The sequence below is a fragment of the Herpailurus yagouaroundi genome, unplaced genomic scaffold, assembly GCF_014898765.1.
Source record: "Herpailurus yagouaroundi ecotype Mexico unplaced genomic scaffold, PumYag 206, whole genome shotgun sequence".
Classification (NCBI taxonomy): domain Eukaryota; kingdom Metazoa; phylum Chordata; class Mammalia; order Carnivora; family Felidae; genus Herpailurus; species Herpailurus yagouaroundi.
In genome coordinates this window covers 5,256,694-5,282,463 of record NW_024412437.1, presented here as the reverse complement: position 1 = coordinate 5,282,463, position 25,770 = coordinate 5,256,694, and the positions used below count along the sequence as shown (strand labels likewise).

The following is a 25,770-nucleotide window of genomic DNA, read 5'->3' as shown; positions in this document are numbered from 1 at the left end:
CTCAGAGCTTGGAGCCTGCTTCGGATTCTGTGTCTCCCTCTCTCTCTGCCCCTCCCCTGCTCATGCTCTGTCTCTCTCTGTCTCAAAAATAAATAAAAACATTAAAAAATAAATAAAACATCGTATAGTCTTAGTTCTACAAGTAACTACAATTTTTTCTAATTAAACATTTCATTTGGAGTGGATTCATACTCAGTTTTTTCCAATTTTATTGTAGAGAGAGAGAGAGAGAGAGAGAGAGAGAGAGAAAAAAAATCTTAAGCAGTCTCCATGCTCAGCTCGGAGCCTGATGGGAGGCTCAGTCCCATGACCCTGAGATCATGACCTGAGCAGAAATCAAGAGTCAGACACTCAATTGACTGAGTCACCCAGGTGCCCCGATTCATACAAAGTTTTAAAGAAATTTGTAATGTATATTTATTTTTGAGAGAGGGGGAGACGGGCAGAGAGAGACAGAAACACAGAATCTGAAGCAGGCTCCAGGCTCTGAGCTGTCAGCACAGAGCCCGACACGGGGCTCAAACTCATAAACCGTGAGATCATGACCTGAGCTGAAGTCAGACACTTAACCAACTGAGCCACCCAAGTGCCCCCATACTCAGTTTTAAGAAACACATTGCATGTCCTCTTTACCCAGTTTCCCCTAAGGATAACATCTTGCAAAACTATCGTATCATATCATAATACAGTTAAATTATGGACATTGATATAGTTAAGATACAGAACAGTTCCATTGTTCCATTATTATAGCCACATTCAACTCTCTTCCTTATCCCCCAACCCCTAACCCCTGCTAACCACTAATCTGTTCACCATTTCTATAATTTTGACATTTCAAGAATGCTGCATAAATGGAATCACATGGTTCATCACCTTTTGGGGCTTTTTTTCCACCCACTAAGTCCAATTTCCAAGTACAGTTTCCAAGCACTTCATCCAAGTTTGTATTTATCAATGGTTCGCTCCTTTTTCTTGCTGAGGACTATTCCATTGTAGCAATATCTCTGTTTGTTGGGCCATACCTCTGTGTAGCTGTTCAATCTTTGAAAAAGAGAGGAGTTGTTTCTGGTTTGGGAGTATTACAAATAAAGCTGCTATGAACCTTGATGTCCAGCTATTTATATGAACATAAGTTTTCATTTCTCTGAGGTAAATGCCCGGTGGTATGATTTCTGGCTTGCGTGGTAATTTAGTTTTATAAGAAACTGCCAAACTGGTTTCCAGAGTGGATATACCATGTTATATTCCCACTCGCGATTTACAAATGACAAAAGCATGTATTCTAGGAAATAATTGTATTTGAGTTGGTTCATGCTTTTATACATGTATTGGAATTTACATACGTCTAATATTCTTATTAACTCATTGAACGTAATGTTGTCCATTGTCTCTCATTTCTTTTCTTTTTAACTAATCGTCATGTTTCACGTTCTCTTTACCCCAATCTATGACCAGCTCTTAAAAAAAAAAAAAATACTCTTAAGTATTAGGAGTAGATGTTTCCATGTATGAAGATTTACCCTGTCTTCAAAACTTATGAATAAGATTGTTAGGTGTTTAGTCTTATAAAAGATTTTTAAAATTTCAAAGCAAGTAATGAGAGTGTGTGAGGAAGACTATGATCTTGTTTATTGAGATATAATTGATATTTAATATTATATTAGTTTCATGTGCAAAATATAATGATTCAATGTTTGTATATATTGTGAAATGATCACCACAGTATGTCTAGTTACCATCTATCCCCCACACAGGTTTACAATCTCTTTCTTGTGATGAGAACTTTAAAGATCCACTCACTTAGCAACTTTCAAGTAGATAATAGCATGTTACCAACTATAGTCACTAAGCTGTGTATTACAGTCCCACGACTTACTTTGTAACTTGTCCGTCCTTTTTGGTCACCTTCACCCATCTCGCCTGCTCCCCACCCCCACCTCTGGCAACCACCAATCTGTTCTCTCTGTATCTATGAGTTTGTTTTTTGTTATGTGTGTGTTTTTTCTTTTAGATTCTACATATAAGCGAGACTATGTAAGATTTCTCTTTCTCTGTCTGTCTTACTTTACTTAACATAATGCCCTCAAGGTCCATCCATGCTGTCGCAAATGGCAAGATTTCCTTCTTCTTTCTGGCTGAATAATATTCTGTTGTGCGTATCTCTGTATGTCTATATAGATATCTCTCTTACCTGTCACATTTTTTTGTCCTTTCATCCATTGATGGACACTTAGGCTTCCGCATCTTGGCTATTGTAAATAATGCTGCAATAAATGGGGTTGCAGATCTCTTTTTGAGTTAGGGTTTTAATTTCCTTCAGATAAGTATCCAGAACTAGAATTTCTAGATCATTTGGTAGTTCTGTTGTTAGTTTTTTGAGGAACTTCCTTGCCGGGAAAGCTATAATCATTTTTTTCCCTCAGATTGTATTTAACATTAAGTCATGTTCTTTATATGCTTTGGATATTTTTTTAAAATATAAGTTATTATCAAGTTGGCTGACATATAGTATATACAGTGTGCTCTTGGTTTGGGGGGTAGATTCCCATGATTCATCGCTTACATACAACACCCAGTGCTCATCCCAACAAGCACCCTCCTCAATGCCCATTGCCCATTTTCCCTTCTCCCTTACCACCCATCAACCCTTAGTTTGTTCTCTGTATTTAAGAGTCTCTTATGGTTTGCCTTCCTCTCTGTTTGAAGCTATTTTTTTCCCCTTCCCTTTCCCCATGGTCTTCTGTTAAGTTTCTCAAGTTCCACATATGAGTGAAAACATGATATCTGTCTTTCTCTGACTGACATATTTACTCAGCATAATACCCTCCAGTTCCATCCACGTTGTTGCAAATGGCAGGATTTCATTCTTTCTCATTGCCAAATAGTATTCCATTGTATACATAAACCACATCTTCTTTATCCATTCATCCGTTGATGGACATTTGAGCTCTTTCCATAATTTGGCTATTGTTGAAAGCGCTGCTATAAACATTGGGGTCCATGTGCCCCCTATGTGCCCCTATGGATTAGCACTCCTGTATCCTTTGGATAAAAGTCTATAATCATTCAAGCTTACCTTTTGTATACATGAAAATGCTATTCACCAGTGATAGTAACAACTTAATTTATGCACTACACAAGATTATAAAAAAGGATTTCAAATACATTATTTATACAAAGTGCTGAAAGGTCTATGTAAATATAAAAGGTACTTGGCAGTTTATTAGTATTTCATGAAAGGTCAGTTTTCAAAAGCAAGAGCTATTTTCGTGTTTAAACATACCTTTCCATTTTTTCCCACAAATTTTCACAAACAACCATGCTTTGGCTACGGTGATATAGGATCACCATTGTACAGCGCTAACGCCCGTGAGACCTTTTGCCTTATTTTAGTTCTGTGCTTCCTAGGTGCACTGTGGTCTTCTAATTCGTAAAAGCAATGTGCTGACTGGTTAATGTCAAAAGTCACAGGAGGACAAAAGAAAATGAATAAAAAATGAGCTTTACTTAAATCTGAGAGATTTTGATTAAACATTAAGAAAAGTTTTATACCAAAAGGAAGTTTAGTATAAGGAAGTTTAAATGTGAGATTAATGTATTTCCATTTCATATTTCTTTAGTCACTTGACTGCAAGAATCATATTATACATCGTTATATGAATGTTTAAATTCGTTCAACAGTTGGGAAGTAATTATAATAACAGCGAAGCTTAAGGGTTCATGCACAGTATCTTGTTTAATCCTCGAACTGCCCTTATGAGGCAGCTTCCATGTTTCACTCCCTTTCATAGATGAGGGTGAAAAAGGAAAAGTCACTTGCCCATAATCACATGGTTAGAGAGTGCACAACCACAGTTTTGGAGTGAATTTGACCTTGGTGTGTTTGCTCTCAGAACTTGAACTCACAACCACTGTGCATGTTCTATTGCCTCTTCAAACATTTGTATGTGCGTGATATTCTGAATTAACAACTTGTTTCTACCGTAGGCTCTCCTGGGGATTAATGTATGCAGGCTTCGTATTTATCCTGTCCATTGCTATGGCTCTGATCATAACACTGAGCAAAACTGTAGTGATTGTTGGCTTCCTGGTGATCGTCACACTCTTTGTCCTATATGGCCTGTCCTTGGTGAGTGGACAACACGTATCTCTTTACCTGCTTCACGTCTCAGATATGTGAACAATTGACGTTTCTTCAGGATGTTGGTATGGCATAGTCACTAATTTGATATCATGTTTTCTATATGTTTTGAGAGAGTTTGTTGACAATGGGAACAACTGATTAATCAAAATGATTCCCAAAGGGAAAAAAAATACCAATTGGCACTCTTCTTTCTTCCTTCAGATAGCATTGGCTTTCCTCCTGAGCGTGTTGATAAAGAAACCTGTCCTTACCAGTTTGGTCGGGTTTCTCTTCACTACATTTTGGGGATGTCTGGGATTCACTGTATTGTACAGACAACTTCCTTCATCTCTGGGATGGATCTTAAGTCTTTTTAGCCCCTTTGCCTTCACTGCCGGAATGGCTCAGGTAAAGAACACAATGATTTTACGGTTTTACTTATTAGATTTTCGAAATTGAAGAGTTTGGTACTTCATGAAACTTAGTGACCAGTCACCCTCTATTTCAAGAAGTTCTGCTGTATTCTGTTGTCAGTTCTCATCAAAGTAATAAACAAGGCACATGGATCATTTGTAAAATCCTAGAAAATACAGAGTAGAAAAATAATTGCCTGGTATCCGACCACGCAGTTTTACTGATTTGTGTCCCCATTTAAATTTTTTTTAATGTTTTTATTTATTTTTGAGAGAGAGAGCTAGTGAGGGAGGGGCAGAGAGAGAGGGAGACAGAGAATCCCAAGCAGGCTCCGCACCGTCAGCACAGAGCCCGTCGCAGGGATCAAACTCACCAACTGTGAGATCATGACCTGAGCCGAAGTCGGGCGCTCAACTGACTAAGCCACGCAGAGGCCCCTGATTTGTGTGCCCATTTTAAAGAGGCAGTTAAGTGTGGAGGTTATGAGTAATAATGAGTAATAAGTGGAGACCGAGTGCAGGAATCAGGCTCAGCCCTGCCCACGTACCAGCTGGGTAACCTTGCTTTCCATAGCCTCCCTTTCTTCATCTGTAGAATGGGGATGTGAGTAGAAGTCACCTTTATAGATGGGGGTAAATACGAGGGCTGAGCATGCTACTGTACACGCATAATGTTAGAGCAGTCCCTGACACATGCTGTGGGAATGCGAGCTATTATCTTTATTATCTTTAAAATTAGTCTCTTCGAGTCTTCAATACTTATTTGATCCTATAATGTTTCCACAATATCTTATCCTCAGCATTTTTATATTTCCTTTAATGTCTTCTAATTTCACTGCCCACTCTGAGTTTCTCTTCCTAGAATATGGTAGTTTTGTCCACTTCTCTAAATCTCCTTCTTCAAATCTTCTGTGATAATCAATTAGTCCGTTAAGTTTCTATTCTTTGGTTGCTTTACTTTCTTCTATAGCATTTCCCACTCTTGTGACAATTTTATTTGTAAAAAGCAATACTACTAACAAGTTCACTGTGCGTGTTTGAAAAAAAAGGCTATTAAGATATGAATTATATTTGTCTAGGAAGCACCATTTAATTAAAAAAACCTCTAGCTTTATGGGTTCATCTAACTGTTATTTTATTCTTTTTAATGTCAGATTTCACGCATGGATTATTACCTGATGGGTGTTACTTTTCCTGATCCCTCTGGAGAGTCACACGTAATGATGGTTACTTTCTTCATTTTGGCACTTGACGCTCTTCTCTATCTGATACTAATGTTATATTTTGAGCGAGCTTTGCCTGGTAAGTAATATTGTGGTTAAAGCTGAATTTAAAGCAATTCTGCTTCTTGTAAGGCAATGTCTTAATATTTGTCTACTTGTAATTTAAGAAGCCTTTCTGATGGCAGAGAAAAGGAAAAAGTTTCAAAAGAATAGCATCTCCTCGTTTTCATCCCACTATTTAATGGTCTGACCAGAATTGCTTGGTTAAAACATTTTGGTTAAAAATAACTTGTATTTGTTTTGGGTTTTATTTTTTATAAAGGTAGGTGTGTATGTGTGTGTGTGTGTGTGTGTGTGTGTGTGTGTGTGTGTGTTTGTGTGTGTGTGTTGTAGGTGGGAAAGAGAAAGAAATAACTATAACAGCTATTGATTATGATGATGCTTTTTAGTGCTTGAATTGAACTAATGGACGATAAGATAGTTCATTAAACAACTCTTGCTAATATTTGGCTCTAGGAAACTTGTTCTTCTGCATCTCAAGAATACGAAGGAAAAAACACAGTTAAATAAAGTTAATGGATGACCTCTTCTTTTCCTTCTTTTTATGACCTTTTTAATGTTTATGTTTAATGTTTCTTTATTCTCGAGAGAAAGACAGAGCACGAGCAGGGGAGAGGCAGAGAGAGAGAGGGAGACACAGAATCTTCAGGCTCCAGGCTCTGAGCTGTCCGCGCAGAGCCTGACATGAGGCTTGAACTCACGAACTATGAGATCATGACCTGAGCCGAAGTCGGACACTTAACCGACTGAGCCACCCAGTCAGTTTGATTTTGTTTTAATGTTTATTTATTTTTGAAAGAGAGAGAGAGAGCATGAGCAGGGGAGGGGCAGAGAGAGAGACACACACAGAATCTGAAGCAGGCTCCAGGCTCTGAGCTGTCAGCACAGAGCCTGATGTGGGGCTTGAACTCACTGAAGCTGGAGATGATGACCTGAGCCGAAATCAGATACTCAACTGACTGAACCACCCAGGGACACCTCTTTTTATGATCTTTTACAATCAGGCTAATGAGAATGCTTTTAATGGTGTTACAAAAATTAGTAAAATAGGGGCGCCTGGGTGGCGCAGTCGGTTAAGCGTCCGACTTCAGCCAGGTCACGATCTCGTGGTCCGTGGGTTCGAGCCCCGCGTCGGGCTCTGGGCTGATGGCTCAGAGCCTGGAGCCTGTTTCCGATTCTGTGTCTCCCTCTCTCTCTGCCCCTCCCCCGTTCATGCTCTGTCTCTCTCTGTCCCAAAAATAAAACTTAAAAAAAACGTTGAAAAAAAAAATTAAAAAAAAAAATAAAAAAACAATTAGTAAAATAAACTCTACAAATGACTTTTAAATTATTATCAAATTATTACCAAATTCCTATATAGAATGCATATATAATCCCAGGAACTAATATACTTCTATTCCCTTTTGCCCACATAAAATCCACAAACTGTAGTCATCCATAATTCCTTCTCATGTGTCAGAGTATGAATAGGTCTGTCCTTTTCAAACCCTATTATTATTATTTTTTAAGTTTTTTTATTCATTTATTTAGGGAGAGAGAGAGAGTGCCCAAGAAGGGGAGGGGCAGAGAGAGAGGAAGAGAGAATCCCAAGCAGGCTACACACTGTCAGCGCTGAGCCTGATGTGGGGCTCGAACTCACCAACTGTGAGATCATGACCTGAGATGAAACCAAGAGCCAGAGCCTTAACTGACTGAGCCACCCAGGTGCCCCTCAAACCCTATTATTTTGGTATCTTTCTTTACCTTGTTTCTAATCCAGGTATTCTATTTTTAAAATATTTATAGTTTCCTTTCAGACTTTTGTTTCCTGTTCTTCATCTCTGCTACACTATTATTTTAGGATTTTATCCCCTATGCCTTTTATTCGTGCCATTAGTATAATTTCATTTTAAAATTTCATCATCTATCATTTTGAAATACTGTATTTCTTATGCATTCAGCAAATTGCCTTCGAAATTATTTGGCAAAATTACCCTTGTAAATAAACAATTTCTTAAAATTAAATGAGATTTCTTCTTTGAATAAAAAGTAGCATATAGTATATGGAACCCCTGAAAACCAAGGTAATATGTGTCCTTGCCTTGTGCAGGTCACAGTCAAAAATTGGCTGATTCTAGTGTCAGAATAATTGGAGGGGGCACCTGGGTGGCTCAGTCGGTTAAGCATCCGACTTCAGCTCTGGTCATGATCTCACGGTTCATGGATTTGAGCCCCACATAGGGGCTCTGTGCTGATAGCTTGGAGCCTGCTTCGATTCTGGGTCTCCCTCTCTCTCTGCCCCTTTCCTGCTCATACTGTCTCTCTCTCTCTCTCTCTCTCAAAAATAAACATTTAAAGAAAAGAGTAATTAGAAAAATTTACTGTCATTTCAAGCCTGCAAAATGGACCTTGAACTCCCAGATCTGCTCTCCTGATGTCTGCACTCATGGCAGTGGTTTTAAAAATTCCTTTTTGCGGAACTCTTCAAAGTGTACCCAGCTAAACTGGGGCTAGGCTCTTCTCCATTTTCTCATCATCTTTTCTCCTTTGGAATTTCTTATTTTCTCCTTTTCCCATTGTTTATCGAGTCACTTTGTGTTTAGCCTGCCAGGCCCAGGAGCCTCGTAGATAAAGTCGGAACTCCGTCTTGTGAATCCAGGGAGACATCGTTGTTAATGCTCTGAAGTTAATTATCCCCTGTCACAACTCTGTGCCGTATTACCTATTTGTCCTCGATTTTTGTGTTTTTTCTACATTTAAAATAATTTTGGGGGTGCCTGGGTGGTTCAGTTGGTTAAGCATCTGACTCTTCGGCTCAGGTCAGGATCTCAAGGTTCGTGGGTTCGAGGCCTTCCTAGGGCTCTGTGCTGACAGTGTGGAGCCTGCTTGAGATTCTCTCTCTCCCTCTCTCTCTCTGCCCCTCTCCCGTTCATGCTCTCTCTCTCTGTCTCTGAAAATAAAGAAACTTAAAAAAATACTTTTTTCTCTGATATTTCCATCTAGAATTTAATTTGTATTTGAATAGGTAAATATCTACTTTTTTCTTATTAAGTTCTCTATGCATTCATAATTAGCTTACTTTTCTTTTCAGGCACTCCCCTAGCCTCCATCTTCCACTACGGGAAGGCACAATAAGTAGGATTTATGTCCAGGAAAATGGAATTCAATTTTTTCCCTTTCCTGTGTATTAATATAACCAGAAATGTTTAGCAGTCAGTATTTAGTTCAGCATTTGGAACAGGCCTCACATCTTAGAGAACACCAGAACAGTGGTCGGGAGAGGTTCTATGACTGGTCCAAGAACAGAGTTAGCAGGACTTGGATTAAAACTTTGAAGTTGACTGAACACCCCCCTTTGATTTTTTGGTTTTGCTTGGTGTTTGGTTTTGTTTTACCAAGGATTCAATATTCATTATGTTTATTGTTTACTTCCTGTCTTTTGTGTCTAGAATGTAAATCCTCTGAGGAAAAAAAAATGTTTGCTTTTCATTACACTGGTATCTCCAAGCGTCTAGAGTAGTCTTTGTCACATAGTAGGTGCTCAATAAATTTCTGGTGAAATAAATAAATGCATATGTTTGTCTTCCTACTTTAACTTTCTTCAGGATAAACAATGTGTTTTTCCATCTAGAGACCACCTCATGCATAAGAAGTTCTCAATAAACATAAGATGAAGGAATACGGGAATGTCCTCTTTTTTTTTTTCCCTCAGCTTCAAATGAAAAACCTATTTCCTCTTTTCCTTCTCCTCCTTCTCCCCACCCCCCTTCCGCTTCTCCTCAGCCTCTTCCTCTACCTCCTCCTCCTCTTCCTCCTTTTTTTGCCCCATAAATTTGATTCAATCTCACTTCCCTTTATTTGGGTACTCTATGTTTCCTTTACTCCAAATTTCTATCAACATCTTTCAAACCCACGCTTTGAGAGTAGGTTATATTTAAATGTTTTTACACTTATACTTCTTTTCCTATGCCCAAATTTCCCGTGAAATCGAAACGAATGAGATATCAGGTTTCATCTGTGTACCTGTTTAACACATAACTGCTTATTAAAATTTATGTGGGTCAGCAGTCTTTCACAGTTAGCGCTGGAAACGCTTCTGTAAATTAGTAAGTAAATGTAGCATAGGAGGCGTGATAGGAGGGGATAACACAAGGTTCTCTGATAGGGTAAGTCCTAAAGTTGGTGGGTCACGAAAAGGTTGGAGGAAAGAATTTCAGTTGCGCTTCAAGGATGAGAAAGTTTACCTGGTGGACAAGAGCGCACAAAATTTTGTGGAGCCTAAAGGAAGAGTATGTGTACCCGGCAATGGGAGACAGCCGTAGCGGGGGGGAAATTAAAAATCATTAGGTAGAGCCAGTGCATAGATTGGCTGTGAGATGTGGTTTTAGGGTAGGGATTAATAACCAGCTAACAAGAAATTGGAAGGGGAGATTTTCTCCAAATACACATGTCTGTGCACAGCTATACGCAGGGCAATATGACACAGAAAGATCCCGAAGATGCTGAGGTTAACCTCCGAGGAAGTCCCTCTGTAGGTGTCTGTTCCTGCCACCTCAAGAGGTCCCGTGCAGAATTTGGGATTTGGTTCTCCAGAGCAGTGCCGGTATTGGTGGTCATGCCTGACCATGTTTTCTCTTGTTTTTGCTGAAATGAGAAATCATGCGAAACTTATTTTTGTCCCTTAATTCTTCCTTTGGAAGTTGTCTTCCGCGTGGTGAGAGTATAGCCTTTAAATATCCATATTTTTGCAGTGAAAATCGGTTTTTCTCTTTTGCAGTGGCGATCATAGCAAGATAGAAGGTTTGTAACTGTCCTTAATGAATGCAATATATTTACTTAAAAAAATATTGTTTGCCCAGGAAATCCAAGAGCCTTAGAACCTCTGGTGCAGGAAATAGATTGATCTAACTTCTGTAGGAACTTTCACTGATAAGATTTGTGTCTTAGGAAGATCACTCTGGCAGCTGTGTGGAGAATGGGCTCAAAGCACGTGGACATCGTAATAATCTGTGTTAGAGAGAGGGGGGGACCAAAAGGGAGACCGGTGTAATATAGACGGGAGGGCAGACTCAGGAGATGCTTAGGAGAGAGAAACAATCTGATGTGGTAGTTAATGCCATATGAGCTGGAGGAAGTGAGAAAGGGAGGAGATCAGGGTGGCTCTGGTTTCTGGTCTTGGCTACTGGGGGAGTGGAGACGATGCCACTTAACTAGGACAGCAAAGCAGGAGTACACAAAATTCATGCAACTACGGAGGTATTCCTTTTAAATGCCATAATTTCTATGAATAACATGAACTTATTTCTCAGTTTTGGTTCGCCGCATCTTGAAAATGTTTCCTTTGCTTTTCCACAGTATAATTTCCCTTTCTGGCTGCTTCTGCTCTAGATGTTTCTACATATTTTCACTCTTGAGCATTTCTGCTTTCCCACATTATATCTCTAGAACCACAGCACGTGATCCTTTTCATTTCTCTTTTTGAGGACGTTCAAGTTTCTAGAGGTACCTTCCCCATATATTTTTCTGTATGTCTCCAACATTGTCTGTTTTCACACTTCTAGAAGTTGTGTCTTGTATCTGCTCCCCCCTAGCTTTTCTTTCCAGTGGTAGGTGCTCGAGTTTATCCCCTTACATTTGCCTCTAGTAATAGCTTGTCGTGTAACATGATGTGAAGATTCTCTGCTGTTTAAATTATCCTGTAGTCTCTGAGAAATCGATTACATTTCCTCCTTCTATCACGAATAAGTTCCCATTTTGTGGCGACATCATTAAAATGCCATCTCATTTTATTTACTTCGAATCTTTAGATCCAGAGCTGAAATTCGTATTAATTATTGCTCTATTCTCCTTTCTTACCATTAAAATGTAAGTCCATTTGAATGTCCAACAATTTTTAGTCAATTATACATAAAATCCATTTTGCCTTGGAATGATATGAACCGCCTTGATGAAAATCCTTGTGTAATTTCATGAGGCCATTAAAAACTTTAAGGATTCTCTTTCTGGTTGAAAAAAGATGTTTTTTCTATAAAATAAAATAAATGAAACATTTTGCTTTGTATTTCTTTCATTTTCCTCATAGGTTTTTAATATTTCCCATCTTTCCACTTCTTATCCCTTAATTTTAATTTTCTTCCTCTTTACCATTTTCCTATATGCCAGCAAATATCCAGCCTTTTGTCTCCCTCTCTGTTCTTAATAACTATTTTTTCTGTTTTGTTTTATTCTTCAGGCTTTGAAAAGATTGGCTTTGGATTTATAGTGACTGATATACTCATTATTTTCAATGTTCATTTTTCTATGTTATAAAAATACTTCTTCATATACTATGGCAGGAATCAGTTTACACAACTTCTCTTTATAAACATCCAAGTGTCTGGAAATCCCGAGAATGAGGAAGTCCTTGATGTTTCATACGATTTCCAACAGCTACCACTTTATCTTCTTTGACAAGCTTTTTAATTTTGATGAACCAGAGCTGAGACTTCATCAAAGGCCAAAACACTGTCGTAACTTAAAATCCTTATAACACTTTAGGGGTGCCTGGGTGGCTCAGTTGGTTAAGCAGCCAACTTCGGCTCAGGTCATGATCTCACTGTTCATGGGTTCGAGCCCCGTGTTGGGCTATGTGCTGACAGCCCAGAGCCTGGAGCCTGCTTTGGATTCTGTCTCCCTCTCTCTCTGCCCCTCCTCTGCTTGTGCTCTGTCTCTCTCTGCCTCTCAAAAGTGAATAAATGTTTTAAAAAAAAATTTTTTTTAAGCCCGGAATAAATAAATTATTAATGTATAGAAAAAACTGGCATCAGGCTTCACTAGGACAAATGTCTCTCTTTACTGATGTAGATGATTGATTCAGTGTATAACAATATGTGCCTTGATTGATCAGATGAAGGTGGCCACCCGTGTTCACCACTGTTTTTCCTAAAGTCTTCATTTTGGTCCCAACATCGAAACACTCATCATGAAGTCTTTGAGGACGAAATCAATCCCGAGCATTACCCTGATGACTCTTTTGAACCGGTGCCTCTGGAGTTCCATGGAAAAGAAGCCATAAGGTAACTAACCAATTATGTACACTTATAGGTAAAATTGTAATGAACTAAGGTAGAAGGGACCAACCACAGGTCAAATGTTAAAGATGATGTGCTTTTGAAAGTTCCATTCTTTCAGGTATTTCTGCCATCATTCTAAATTTCTTTCATTCATCGTTTTAAAAGGAAGTACTGGGGCTCCTGGGTGGCTCAGTTGGCTGAGCGTCTGACTCTTGATTTAAGCTCAGGTCATGATCTCACTGTGGTGAGATCGAGCCCCATGTCGGGTTCTGCACTGGGCGTGGGGCCTGCTTGGGATTTCTCCCTCCCTCTCTCTCTGCCCCTCCCTCTCTCTCTCATTCTCTTTCTCTAAATAAATAAATAGTTAAATAAAAATAGAATTTTGCTGCTGATAGTGTCAGCAGCAAAATTCAGCAGCCCTAGTTATTTTCTTATTTTCTGTCTTCTACTTTCTATCCCCACCATTTACAATCTTCTCTCTGCATTGTCTTCTAATACACTCACATTGTGGTAAGTATTTATGCAGAAATGAGAAATGTAGTCCCTGGTGTGCCCTCTGCATTGGAGACAAAGGTCTAGGCTGAGGCGAATGGATAACTGACCATCAAGTTCGGAGGTCGAGGTGAGAGACGACAAAAATCTGGACTGGAAGGTCACGGACAAGTGACAAAGGGATAAATTCAAATAAATTCATAAAGTTACATTCATAAATCCATAAGGTTAAATTATAATAATTGTGTGGGCCACAAGTGGAGGTAAGAAAGAGGTAAAGAAAGAATCGTGGACGTTTCTTAGGCATTTAGTTCGTATTCCTGGGTGGATGCTGAAAACACCAAATGGCATAGAGAACTGAAGTGGGGGTGGTTTAGAGGGAAAAAATAATATATGCTGTGTGGTTTTGAGGTGAGGAGATACATCAAAAAGCTGTAACTTTGAGGGGCACCTGGGTGGCTCAGTCGGTTAAGCGGCCGACTTCGGCTCAGGTCACGATCTCGCGGTCCATGAGTTCGAGCCCCGCGTGGGGCTCTGTGCTGACTGCTCAGAGCCTGGAGCCTGTTTCAGATTCTGTGTCTCCCTCTCTCTCTGCCCGTCCTGTGTTCATGCTCTGTCTCTCTCTGTCTCAAAAATAAATAAGTGTTAAAAAAAATTTTTTTTAAATAAATAAAAAAAAAAGCTGTACCTTTGAGACTTTGAAGACAGGCATAACGACACAAATCTTGGGATCATTAGAATCTAAGTAAGAGTTGAAGCAGTGAGAGTGGGTAATATTGTATAGCAGAGATTTGAGAATAAGAAAAATAGTGGAATAGTGTGGAATCCAGTTTAAGGAATCCATAAAGTATGCTGAGCAGAAAAGTAAGAGAATGATATGAAAATCAAGAAGGTAGAAGCCAAAGAAATAAAGCCTTGAAAGAAGAAAAGAGCAAGTAGATACTTAATACAGCATCTATTTTTTTTTAACGTTTATTTTATTTTTGAGAGAGAGCATGCGAGAGCAGGGTAGGGGCAGAGAGAGGGAGACAGAGGATCCAATCCAAAGCAGGCTCCATGCTGTAGCTCAGAGCCCCACGCGGGGCTCGAACTCATGAACCGTGAGATCATGACCTGAGCCAAAGTCAGATGCTTAATTGACTGAGCCACCCAGGTGCTCCATTAATACAGCATGCATTCAACAATGACTGGAAAATGTCCGTTGGATTCAGTAGAATGTCATTGGTGTCTTTGCTGAGGATAGTTTCAATGGAGTTGTAGGGTCAGAAGCTATGTTGCTTTAGGTTGGGAGTAAATGTGAGATACAGAAATGGAAATAGAGAGTCGAGACTATATTTTGATAAATGTGCCCATGAAGGAGATGAACAGTTAACTAATAGCTGGAGAGGGGTGCAGGACTGAGGGAAAGTCTCTCCCGCCTCCTCCCTTCCTGTCTTATTCCTCTTCTTCTTTCCTTCCTTTCTAACAGTGGTGGCTTTTGCTTCATTTGCAAACTGAGGACAACACCTGGAGTGCATGAAATGCCCACTTTGATAAGGGTATGAGCAGGTCTGGGCAAAGCTTTTGGGGGGCGGTATGAGCTTTTACCACTGCCCTCCTTGGATCCCATTACGAAGGCAACACCCTACCTTGTGAGGTTCAGGTGCAATTGCAAACTATAGTATTGGCAGTTAACATAATCTATGTTATCCAAAAATGTACTTACCTCAAAGTTGCTTAATCTTCTTTCAGAATCAGAAATATTAGAAAAGAATACGATGGAAAGCCTGAAAACGTAGAAGCATTGCAAGGTAAAGAGAAAAACTTCATTGTTTTGATGATTTTTTTTTAATTTTTTTTTTTTTTTTTACATTTATTTATTTTTGAGAAACAGAGTGAGACAAAGCGTGAGTGGGGCAGGGGCAGAGAGAGAAAGAGACACAGAATCCGAAGCAGGCTCCAGGCTCTGAGCAAGCGGTCAGCACAGAGCCTGATGCGGGGCTCGAACCTGTAGACTGTGAGATCATGACCTGAGCCGAAGTCGGACGCTCAACCGACTGAGCCACCCAGGTGCCCGATGATGTTTTTAATGAAAATAATTTTTTTTTTTTTTGCTTCCTGAAAATACAAATAGTCATAGTGCAAAATCAGAGGATGAATATAGATAAAAAGAAAAATTTTTAAAAACCACATTTCTGCTATGAGGGATAGTCCTCGATAATATATTTACATATAGTATTTAAAAAAACAGGACTGTACTAATTATGCTGGATTTTTTTCATTTTATTTAAATTCAAGTTAGTTAACATATAGTGTAATAATGATGTCAGGAGTAGAATTTAGTGGCTCATCAGTTACATATAACACCCTGTGCTCATCCCAACAGGTGCCCTCCTTAATGCCCATCACCCATTTAGCCCATATCCCCAGCCCCCTCCCCTCCAGCAACCCTCAGTTTGTTCTCTGTATTTAAGAGTCTCTTACGGTTTGTCTCCCTCTGTTTTTACATTATTTTCCTGCCCTTCCCCATGTTCATCTGTTTTGTTTCTTAAATTCCACGTATGAGTGAAATCATATATTTATCTTTCTCTGATTGACTTATTTTGCTTAGCATAATACCCTCCAGTTCCATCCACATAGTTGCAAATGGCAAGATTTCATTCTTTTTGACTGCCGAGTAATACCCCAGTGTGTGTGTGTGTGTGTGTGTGTGTGTGTGTGTGTGTGTGTGTATACACACCACATCTTTATCCATTCATCCATCGATGGACATTTGGGCTCTTTCCATAATTTGGCTATTGTCGATGGTGCTGCTCTAAACATTGGGGTGCATGTGCCCCTTTGAATCAACATTCTTGCATCCTTTGGATAAATACCTAGTAGTACAATTGCTGGGTCGTAGGGTAGTTCTATTGTTAACTTTTTGAGGAACCTCCACACTGTTCTCGAGCGGCTGCGCCCGTTTGTGTTCCCACCACTTAGGCAAGTTTATAATCTGTGACTTAGATTTGTCAAACAGAGCTTGAAGTATCACCAGCATTATTTTTACTTTCAGAGAACTTTCCATCATCTGTTTTGGGCAGCGGTTTGCCTGGTTTTTATATTCTCTGACAATAGAATTCCATCTGTTGTCAATATTTAGAGAATCTCTAAAAGTTCTAGGATGCTAATGGACCTCTATTGTTTCTCCATGGAGTCAGATAATTTTTCAAATATTAAAGAAAAACACAATCAAGTCCTAAGCACTCATATAAAAAAAAAAAAATGCCTGTGACATGTCCTGGGTCCCAGCAGACCCCCTCTAGAGGCCACATCCATACTTTTGTCATATGGAACAGAACAGTGACCAGTGCCTGGGGAAACTTTACGATCCTCTCCTCAACTGGTCCACCCTCCCTCTAAATATCGAATAAATACCCCTTCCCTCTATATCTGGCCCTTCTGTCTCCGCTCTGGGAGCCTCTGTGAGAATGTTCTTCCACACCGCTTTCCTTTACCCAGGAAGCAAATACTCTCTTTACTCTGCTTTATTCCTGGTAGCAAAGGCAATTCTTTAACATCAAATTGATATATTCATTGACACTCAAAGGATTTGGGCAGGGAGAAAGGCAGACATTTATTTCTCAGTCTTGATCCAATTTCTCCAGAGAAATTAAGGTTTTTTTTCTTCATAAATAGACACAACTAAATACGTCATCTTACAGGGGGCATCTCCGAATACCAGTGAAATGAAGTGCTAAGATACATTTGACTCTTGTGACTTTTTTAAGGTTCATTCCATCTGAATATGGTCCAAAGGCTACTTTTCACCTTTTATCCTAAAACAGGCATATTTCTTGACATATATGAAGGACAAGTGACCGCAATCCTTGGACATAACGGCGCTGGTAAATCGACACTGCTGAACATTCTTAGTGGGTTGTCTGTTCCTACGAAAGGTAAGGAAATAGTTTCACAAGCGGCTGATTAAGCAGGCTGTTTACACAGTTGTGTAATTTAGAATAGGAAATATTTATTTCATATTTATATAAATTCATGAGAAAGCTTGTATCTCCGCTCTGCTATTATTTGCTGTTCCCTGTATTCTTCGCATTGCCATAGACCCTGATATTTGTGTGGAGAATAATCTGAATTTCTGAAATTAAATAATCTGAAATTAAATGTATTAATTATACAATTATAAAATGTGAGGTTTCTTCAACTAGTATCCCATATTATCACTCTTCACAGAGTTACTATCCTGGTGGTGAATAAAATTTCTAGGGGTGCCTGGGTGGCTCAGTTAAGCATTTGACTTGGCTCATGTCATGATCTCACGGTTCATGAGTTCGAGCCCCACATCAGGCTCTGTGCTGACATCTCAGAGCCTGGAGCCTGCTTCGGATTCTGTGTCTCCCTCTCTCTCTGCCCCGCCCCTGCTCACTCTCTGTCTCTGTCTCTCTCTCGGTCTCTCAAAATAAACATTAAAATAAAATGAAATAAAATAAAATTTCTATTTTAGGATCAGCCACTATTTATAATACCCAACTCTCTGAAATAACGAACATGGAAGAAACTAGAATGAACATTGGATTTTGTCCACAATTCAATATTCAATTTGACTTTCTGACTGTGAGAGAAAACCTCAGGCTATTTGCTAAAATAAAAGGGATTCAGTCCAAGGAAGTGGAACAAGAGGTAGGTGAACATATTCGAATTGATGGCTTTGAAAATACTTTACTTTGCTCTTGACCATATTTTTAGAATTTTTTTATGTTTATTTATTTTTGAGAGAGACAGAGATAGCACGAGCGGGGTTGGAACAGAGAGAGAGGGAGACACAGAATCCGAAGCAAGCTCCAGGCTCTGAGCCATCAGCACAGAGCCCGACGTGGGGCTTGACCCCACAAACCGTGATATCATGACCTGAGCCAAAGTCGGTCGCCCAACTGGCTGAACCACCCAGGCGTCCCTTGTGACCATATTTTTTTTAACTATTACTTTATTTTTTCATAAATAAAGTTGAAGAAGTTCTTAGAATAGATTTCTCCTAATTATTAGAAAAACTGAAGTAAAATATTTTGTATTATGTAGATGGGTTTTTTTTGATAGGTGAAAAGAGTCATAATGGAATTGGACATACAAAACACTCAAGACGTTATTGCTAAAAAATTGACTGGTGGACAAAAGAGAAAACTGACACTTGGGATTGCCCTTTTAGGAGATCCTCAGGTAAGAGGGAAAAAAATTTTTTTTGAAATTAATTTGTACTGAAGGATATCAAGCTATCATTAAAGTCTAAACTCTACCAAATATGAGAGGAAATTTGTGATAGGGGCCATACAAGCCTCGGGGGAATCCCATGGAAGGCTGTATTTGAATCTAGGAATTATATGGGTTTCCATGCAACTTTCTGAAGGTCCTCACTTGGAACTGAAAGATACTTTCATACTCTTCCTCGTCTGTAGGTTTTGCTGCTAGATGAGCCAACTACTGGACTGGATCCTTTTTCAAAGCACCAAGTTTGGAACCTCCTCAAGGAGCGCAAAACAAACCGTGTGATCCTTTTTAGTACCCAGATTATGGATGAGGCTGACATCTTGGCTGGTGATTCTTGGCTTCTTTCTTCTAACTAGTTATTTAAGGACTTAACATGAGAGATATTGTCTATAGTCTTTTTTTTTTTTTTAAAGAGAATCTTGCTTAAAGTCCATTTGAGTAATGACATTCTAAAGATGCACTTTGCTTCAGAGGAATGCTGAGCTCCCCATGAGTTCTTAGTAGCAAGCACTCCCCCTGAGTTCTTAGACCCGTGCTTGATGTATCTTCTTGTCTGTAACTTTTTTCACTGTCTACATTAATCACAAGTACATTTAAAATTTTTTGAAACTCCAATATTAACTTTCATATAGTTTTTTGTTATTGGGTAGAAAACATTTTCACTGGGAAAACTTTCTAAATTTACAAGCCTTCGTTGCCTTCTTAAGAGGATCTTTGTTTCACTAATCGAGGGTACGAAGATGCAATGTTGGAGAATGTTCTGCCTAGGACATAGTGGCAGGTGGAGGACTAGTTTCAGTGAGCCAGAAAAGGGTATGGAAGAAGAATCTGGAACAAATTAAGTCAGAAACGACGCTGTGAAAAGAAGAGAAAGTTTACTGTCTGACGTGCAGTACGATCCTATACTAAGTTTCCTTAAAATATACTTGACTTCCATGTCCACTACTTCCTGCCTCAATAAAGCTATGAAACAAGCCATCCCCAAACTTAGTGTCTTGAGTCAGTAAGCATTTATTTAGTGCATAAGTTGGAGAGTTGGCAATTTAGGGTGGGCTCGCTTAGAGAGATTTTCCCATCTGTGACTGGGTTCACTTACTTATGTCTGGTAGTTGAATGGCCATTGGCAAGGCCCGTTGGATAACCTAAGGTGACTTAGGTGACAGCCCCACTCTAGATGTATTTCATCTTCCAGCAGACTACCCCAGGCATTCTCATAGCAGGGACTGAGGCTCTAGAGACCAAGTCCCAGTGCATAAGCCCATTTCAAGCCTCTATTGGCCAAAGTAGGCTAACACGGCATTGGCCAAAGAAAATTGCATGGTGGAGGCAGATATCAAGGGGTAGAGCAGATCTCCTTGATCATGGTGAGAGAACACTGCAAAGTTACATAGTAAAGTATGTGCACAAAGGGAGAGTTGAAGATTGGGCCTCCTTGTAATGTTTTATGCCATTGGATAACCCGTGAGGGACACAGTGAATTTCTGAGTCCTGCTTCAAAGTAGGCATGGGGATGAGAAATGGTGCTGTACCCAGAAGCTCAGTCATATGAGACTACATTCATACTGAAAAACCCATTCAGTGTGTTGGTCTCCAGAGCAGAGAATATACCCATATAAGGAATTCACATAATTTATTCTTTCTTTCTTTCTACTCAGATAGGAAAGTGTTTCTGTCTAATGGGAAGTTGAAATGTGCAGGGTCATCTTTGTTTCTGAAGCAAAAATGGGGTATTGGATATCATTTAAGGTAATGTATTCTGGGAGTAACTTAAAAAAAATTTTTTTTAATGTTTATTTATCTTTGAGCGACAGAGAGACAGAGTGCAAGCAGGGGAAGGGCAGAGAGAGAGGGAGACATAGAATCCAAACCAGGCTCTAGGCTCTGAGCTGTCAGCACAGAGCCTGACGTGGGGCTCCAACTCATGAACCGTGAGATCATGATCTGAGTCAAAGTCGGACACTTAACCGACTGAGTCACCCAGGCGCCCATGGGAGTAGCTCTTTAATATGACTGTCGATACAAGGGGTGGCATTTCATGTAATCCTCTAGAGGTATAAGAAAACCAACCTGGGGCGCCTGGGTGGCGCAGTCGGTTAAGCGTCCGACTTCAGCCAGGTCACGATCTCACGATCCGTGAGTTCGAGCCCCGCGTTGGGCTCTGGGCTGATGGCTCAGAGCCTGGAGCCTGTTTCCGATTCTGTGTCTCCCTCTCTCTCTCTGCCCCTCCCCTGTTCATGCTCTGTCTCTGTCTGTCCCCAAAATAAATAAACGTTGAAAAAAAAATTAAAAAAAAAAAAAAAGAAAACCAACCTAATATTTGGTGGAAATTGATTTACAATAAACAGTACAATGTATCTCCCTGATTGACATGTTCCTTGTTGGTTGTTTCTTGGTTTTAAACATGCAGATTTCCAAATGCTTATATATCTTTCAATAAAACATTTCTTGGCTAATATAAAAAATTTATAATTATGTTTTCAAAAAGCAAGTAATTTAAAAAAATTTTTAGTTTATTTTTTGAGAGAGAGAGAGAGAGAGAGAGAGAGTGGGAGAGACATAGTGTGGGAGGAGTGGGGGGTGGAGGAGGAGGTGTGGAGAGAGAATCCCATACAGGCTCTGCACTCTCAGTGCAAAGCTCTACGTGGGGCTCAAACTCACAAACCATGAGATCATTACCTGAGCGAAAATCAAGAATCAGATGCGTAACCAACTGAACCACCCAGGCGCCGCCCTCCCCACCCCCCCACCGCCCAGAAAAAGCAAGTGATTTTTAATGAAACAATTGGCCCTGAAGGTCTGAAATTGTGTTCCAAGACATCTTTATGCGTCAGAATCAACTTTGATGTCAGAATACCACGTGGGATAATTTAGAAAGCACAGGATATCAACAAGCAAGTTATTAGCATGAATAGAAGCCATTTGCTACAAAAAAAGCAATTATTTATTAAAGACCCTATTAATTTTTTAATGATCCAGAAGTAATGTTTCATGTACTTTACATCCTATCATGATTTTATATTACATATCTCAATATATATTTTATTTATTTATATATAATATGTAAATACATATATATGTATATATATATACACACATATATATATGTACTTACATATATATACATACATATATATATACACACATATGTATTTACATATATATATACACACATATGTATTTACATACCAGCCTGCTGTCTATCTATCCATATCATATGTATACTGAAATTTCAACTTACTTTGGTTACATTTCAGGAAGTTGGCTGGGGGTTTGGGATTGACATGTAATACCTGTATTTTTTCCCATTTAAAATAATTCCAACAAGGTTACCATTTAGCACTTGGAAGTAGAATATCTGATTTCTGGGAACCTGATTCCTGAAGTTAGCAGGAGACGCCTGTAATATATTCAAATTATTGAATGGAAAACTGTCTTGTGATGAGCCATGGTGTTGGAGAAGAATTCAAAAGACTTCTGCTTCTTTTGTAACCTTAGTTTACGCAGGAATGAAATGTGTAATCTGGAGAGAATCACATCCCTCATCAGGCGGCACGTCCCTGATGCCAAGTTAAGAGCAGAAAGTGAAGAAAAACTTGTGTATCTTTTGCCCTTGGAAAGAACAAACAAGTTTCCAGGTAACTTACTATATGGTCGCAGAGACTACAGCTAAGTGTCCATGCATTCTGTCTCCTGTCAGTTGGATTTGAAAGCTTATACCCATGAAAATATTTATTCCTAAGAGCTCTGCCTCCTGTTTTCAACATAATGAAGTGTGTTATCAGATACATGGTTTTCATGTGAGATCAACTAAAATTTCCATGAATGTATTTCACTGAGAAACCCAGATTTGCTCTCTTTGTCAGCATTCAATGAAGCTTTGAAATATCTCTTTTCTGAAAGAGCAAAAACTTTTCATTTCTGTTAGAGACACAGATTAAATAAGGCCTTACTATTTTTTTTTATTTAAAAAAATTTTTTTAACCTTTATTAATTTTTGGCAGACAAAAAGAGACAGTGTGAGTGGGGGAGAAGCAGAGAGAGAGAGGGAGACAGAATCCGAAGCAGGCTCCAGGCTCTGAGCTGTCAGCACAGAGCCCAGCTCGGGGCTTGAACTCATGAATCACGAGATCATGACCTGAGCCAAAGTCAGATGCCTAACCGACGAGGCCACCCCGGAGCCGCTTGATGACTTTTTAAGTAGACATACATACTCACACATGGCCATGGTGATACAAGAAATGTTAAAGCTTCTGAAATAAAAAAGAGATTTAAAATAATAAAATTGATTTGAAGGACCAGAGAACATGGGGATGTTCTTATTGGATTATTGTGGCAGCTTTAATTTGAAAATGCTTTTAGATTTATCTATTCTGAGTGATCTTTAGGATTTCAGTGTATTTATCAGCAATTTTAATTGCATTAATTTATTACTTTCTTCTTTTTAGATCTTTACAGGGATCTTGAAAAGTGTTCTAATCAGGGCATAATGAATTATGATGTTTCCATGACAACTCTGAATGAAGTCTTCTTGAATCTAGAAGGCAAATCAACAATTGATGAGCCAGGTATAATAATGCGTGTCTAGCAGAAAATTAAGAAAGAAAAAAACAGAAAATGACCATGTATTGTCATATTTGTAGATTTTTATGTGGAATTCTGCCTAGAATGTTATTAGGTATAAAATAGAGTTGCCTGCTTTTAAAAGAATCATAGTTATTTTATTTTTATTTAAATTTTTGTAGTGTTTATTTATTTTTGAGACAGAGAGAGAGAGCACATTCGAGCAAGTGGGGGAGGAGCAGAGAGAGAAGGGGACAGAGGATCCAAAGCGGGCTCCACACTGACAGCAGAGAGCCCGATGCAGGGCTCAAACTCATGAACCACGCGATCATGACCTGAGCCAAAGTCAGACGCTTAACTGACTAAGCCACCCAGGTGCCCCTAAAAGTATTGTAATTATTTTATATCTAACATTATCAGACCTGGTGCTGGGTAATTACTTTGTAACATTTGTCTCCCTCTTATGGCAGTAACACTCCCATCCCTTTGCAATGCCCACTTGTCCTTTATCATCAATAGCTTCCTACTAATGTCATGAGTCCTGGCTTTGTCTCTTACCTGCCATTCTCTATAAAAATGTACTCTTACTTAGCTCGTAAATTAATTCTCATTAATGTATTAACAACAGGTAACTTGATAAGATGATATGTTCCCTTAGTTCGGTTTGTAATAATCATTAGAGGCATTTCGGGGCTAACTATGTGCCAGCCATTGTGCTCAGCTGTTGGATTATGTTGTTCCTAATTCCCATCATAACTATGTTATGCAGGGAGAACACTAAGATTTGGAGAAGTTGAGTGATTAGCCAAGACATAACAGCTGCCAAGAGGCATATGTGGGATTTGAACAAGAGGTCTTTCATGGACTTTCTATTCCTTAAAACCAGTGTCTTAAAATAGTCACTGGGGTGTCAGTCATCAGTAATTCTGTGGAGGAGCTCCAGATGACAGAGCAGACCTTTTAGAAACTCAGTTACATACATTTATCCTCGTGTTTTCGCATAAAACTCGCTCTGCAAAAATCCCTTGGTAATACGCTGCTATTGGTTTGAAAGAATAAATGCTTCCCAAGAAGCCTAACTCAGTCTCAAAAGTTAATATACTCACTCATTGGAATTGGATCCATTATATTTGTCTGAAGGACACATTTTCAATGTAAGAGTTATGGATATCAGTAGCTTAACTTATTAAAAGTACTGTTTCAAAACATTCTGGTGTCGTTTTCAAAGTTTCTAAAGAGAAAGTACAAATAGCGCAGCCCGTTATAATGGTTTACTACATGGCTACAGATGTTGGCATTTGGAAACAGGAGAAAGTCAATGAGACAAGGGATGCTGGAACTGAGTCTGAAATGCAACAGGCTCCTTGCTCTCTTCCTGGATTGAGAAAGGCCATCAGTACCAGAACTCTCTGGAGACGACAGGTGTGTGCAATGGCAAGGCTTCGCTTCTTAAAGTTAAGGCGTGAGAGGAAACTGCTTTTGTCCTTGTAAGTATCAGATGGCTTTCTTTTTGTTGAGTCTACTTTATTTATTTATTTTGAGAGCGAGAAAGAACAAACAGGGGAGGGACAGAGACCGAGGCAGAGAGAGAATCCCAAGCAGGCTCTATCTACACTGTTAGCAGAGATCTTGATGCGGGGCTCAAACTCACAAACCGTGAGATCATGACCTGAGCCGAAATCAAGAGTCAGACACCGAACCAACTGAGCCGCCCAGGCGCCCCAGTATCAGACTACTTTAAATCTCTCTAGTGAATATGAGCAGAAAAGTTCAAACATGAAGAAAACAAGTCTATTAATTTCTTCATGTGTTTAATAAATGTTTTTCCAGTGCTTATAGTACTATCCTACAGAAGTGAGTACAACTGAAAAGGCCTTTAGACTTATATCGTGTGGGGAGGAAAAATACTAACTAAATAATTACACAATAAATATGTTAATCATTTATTATGTCACAAATCCTTATTGAGGCTTGTTATGTGCTAGGCATTGTTTTAGGTGCTATGGTGTTTACCTTCTGGCTGGGAGGAAAAGATAACAAATAACAAATATAGAAACTAAATAAATTATATGGTAGGTGACACAAAATAGAGTAAAGGGATGGGAAGGGCTGGTGGGAGTTAGGGGTTCGTTATAGTTCTAAATAAGGTGATCAGTGTTGGCCTCTTTGAAATGGTCACATTTGAGCCAAGACTGGAAAACGTGAAGGGATTAGTAAATAGGAGGGAGAGAACCCCAGTTTAGAGCAGAAAGCATCAATCGTATTTGGCAAAAAGGGAAGTCATGAAAGGTTTTAAGGCGAGAAGATCTGAAAATAGATAACTCTTTCGAGGTGCTTGGCCATGGAGGGAAGTAGAAAGATAGGTAATAGCTGAAGAGAGATTGAAGTCGGGAAGTTTCTTTTTTTTTTCTTTTTTGTTGCCTCCCCCACCCCCTTAATCAATGGGAGACATTAGAAAATGCTTCAGCCATGGTAAGAATATGCCAATAGGATGAAAACAATGAAAGATGGGCTAACAAAGCAAGGTGTCAGGGCGGGTGGCAAAGGTCTGAGTTCAGAGCAGTATTGAGAAGAACTGAGCTTTGGTTGTGAGCAGAGATAACATCTATTACAGCAGAAGGACAGACTGA

At 39.3% G+C, this 25,770-nt stretch overlaps 1 protein-coding gene across 4 annotated transcripts in view; it reads left to right on the top strand.

Annotated features, from left to right (window-relative positions):
* ABCA10 (ATP binding cassette subfamily A member 10) overlaps positions 1 to 25,770 on the top strand; it is a 68,604-nt gene that overhangs the window by 12,611 nt on the left and 30,223 nt on the right. For all 4 annotated transcript variants that reach the window (XM_040452222.1, XM_040452220.1, XM_040452221.1 and 1 more), the window contains 13 exons: positions 3,988 to 4,129; positions 4,346 to 4,531; positions 5,691 to 5,838; positions 12,685 to 12,853; positions 15,074 to 15,132; positions 17,149 to 17,259; positions 17,823 to 17,998; positions 18,413 to 18,532; positions 18,769 to 18,907; positions 20,236 to 20,326; positions 22,076 to 22,215; positions 23,026 to 23,145; positions 24,429 to 24,627. In XM_040452222.1, coding sequence (XP_040308156.1) covers positions 3,988 to 4,129; positions 4,346 to 4,531; positions 5,691 to 5,838; positions 12,685 to 12,853; positions 15,074 to 15,132; positions 17,149 to 17,259; positions 17,823 to 17,998; positions 18,413 to 18,532; positions 18,769 to 18,907; positions 20,236 to 20,326; positions 22,076 to 22,215; positions 23,026 to 23,145; positions 24,429 to 24,627 — 1,800 coding nt within the window. The remainder of the gene's footprint in view (positions 1 to 3,987; positions 4,130 to 4,345; positions 4,532 to 5,690; positions 5,839 to 12,684; positions 12,854 to 15,073; positions 15,133 to 17,148; positions 17,260 to 17,822; positions 17,999 to 18,412; positions 18,533 to 18,768; positions 18,908 to 20,235; positions 20,327 to 22,075; positions 22,216 to 23,025; positions 23,146 to 24,428; positions 24,628 to 25,770) is intronic.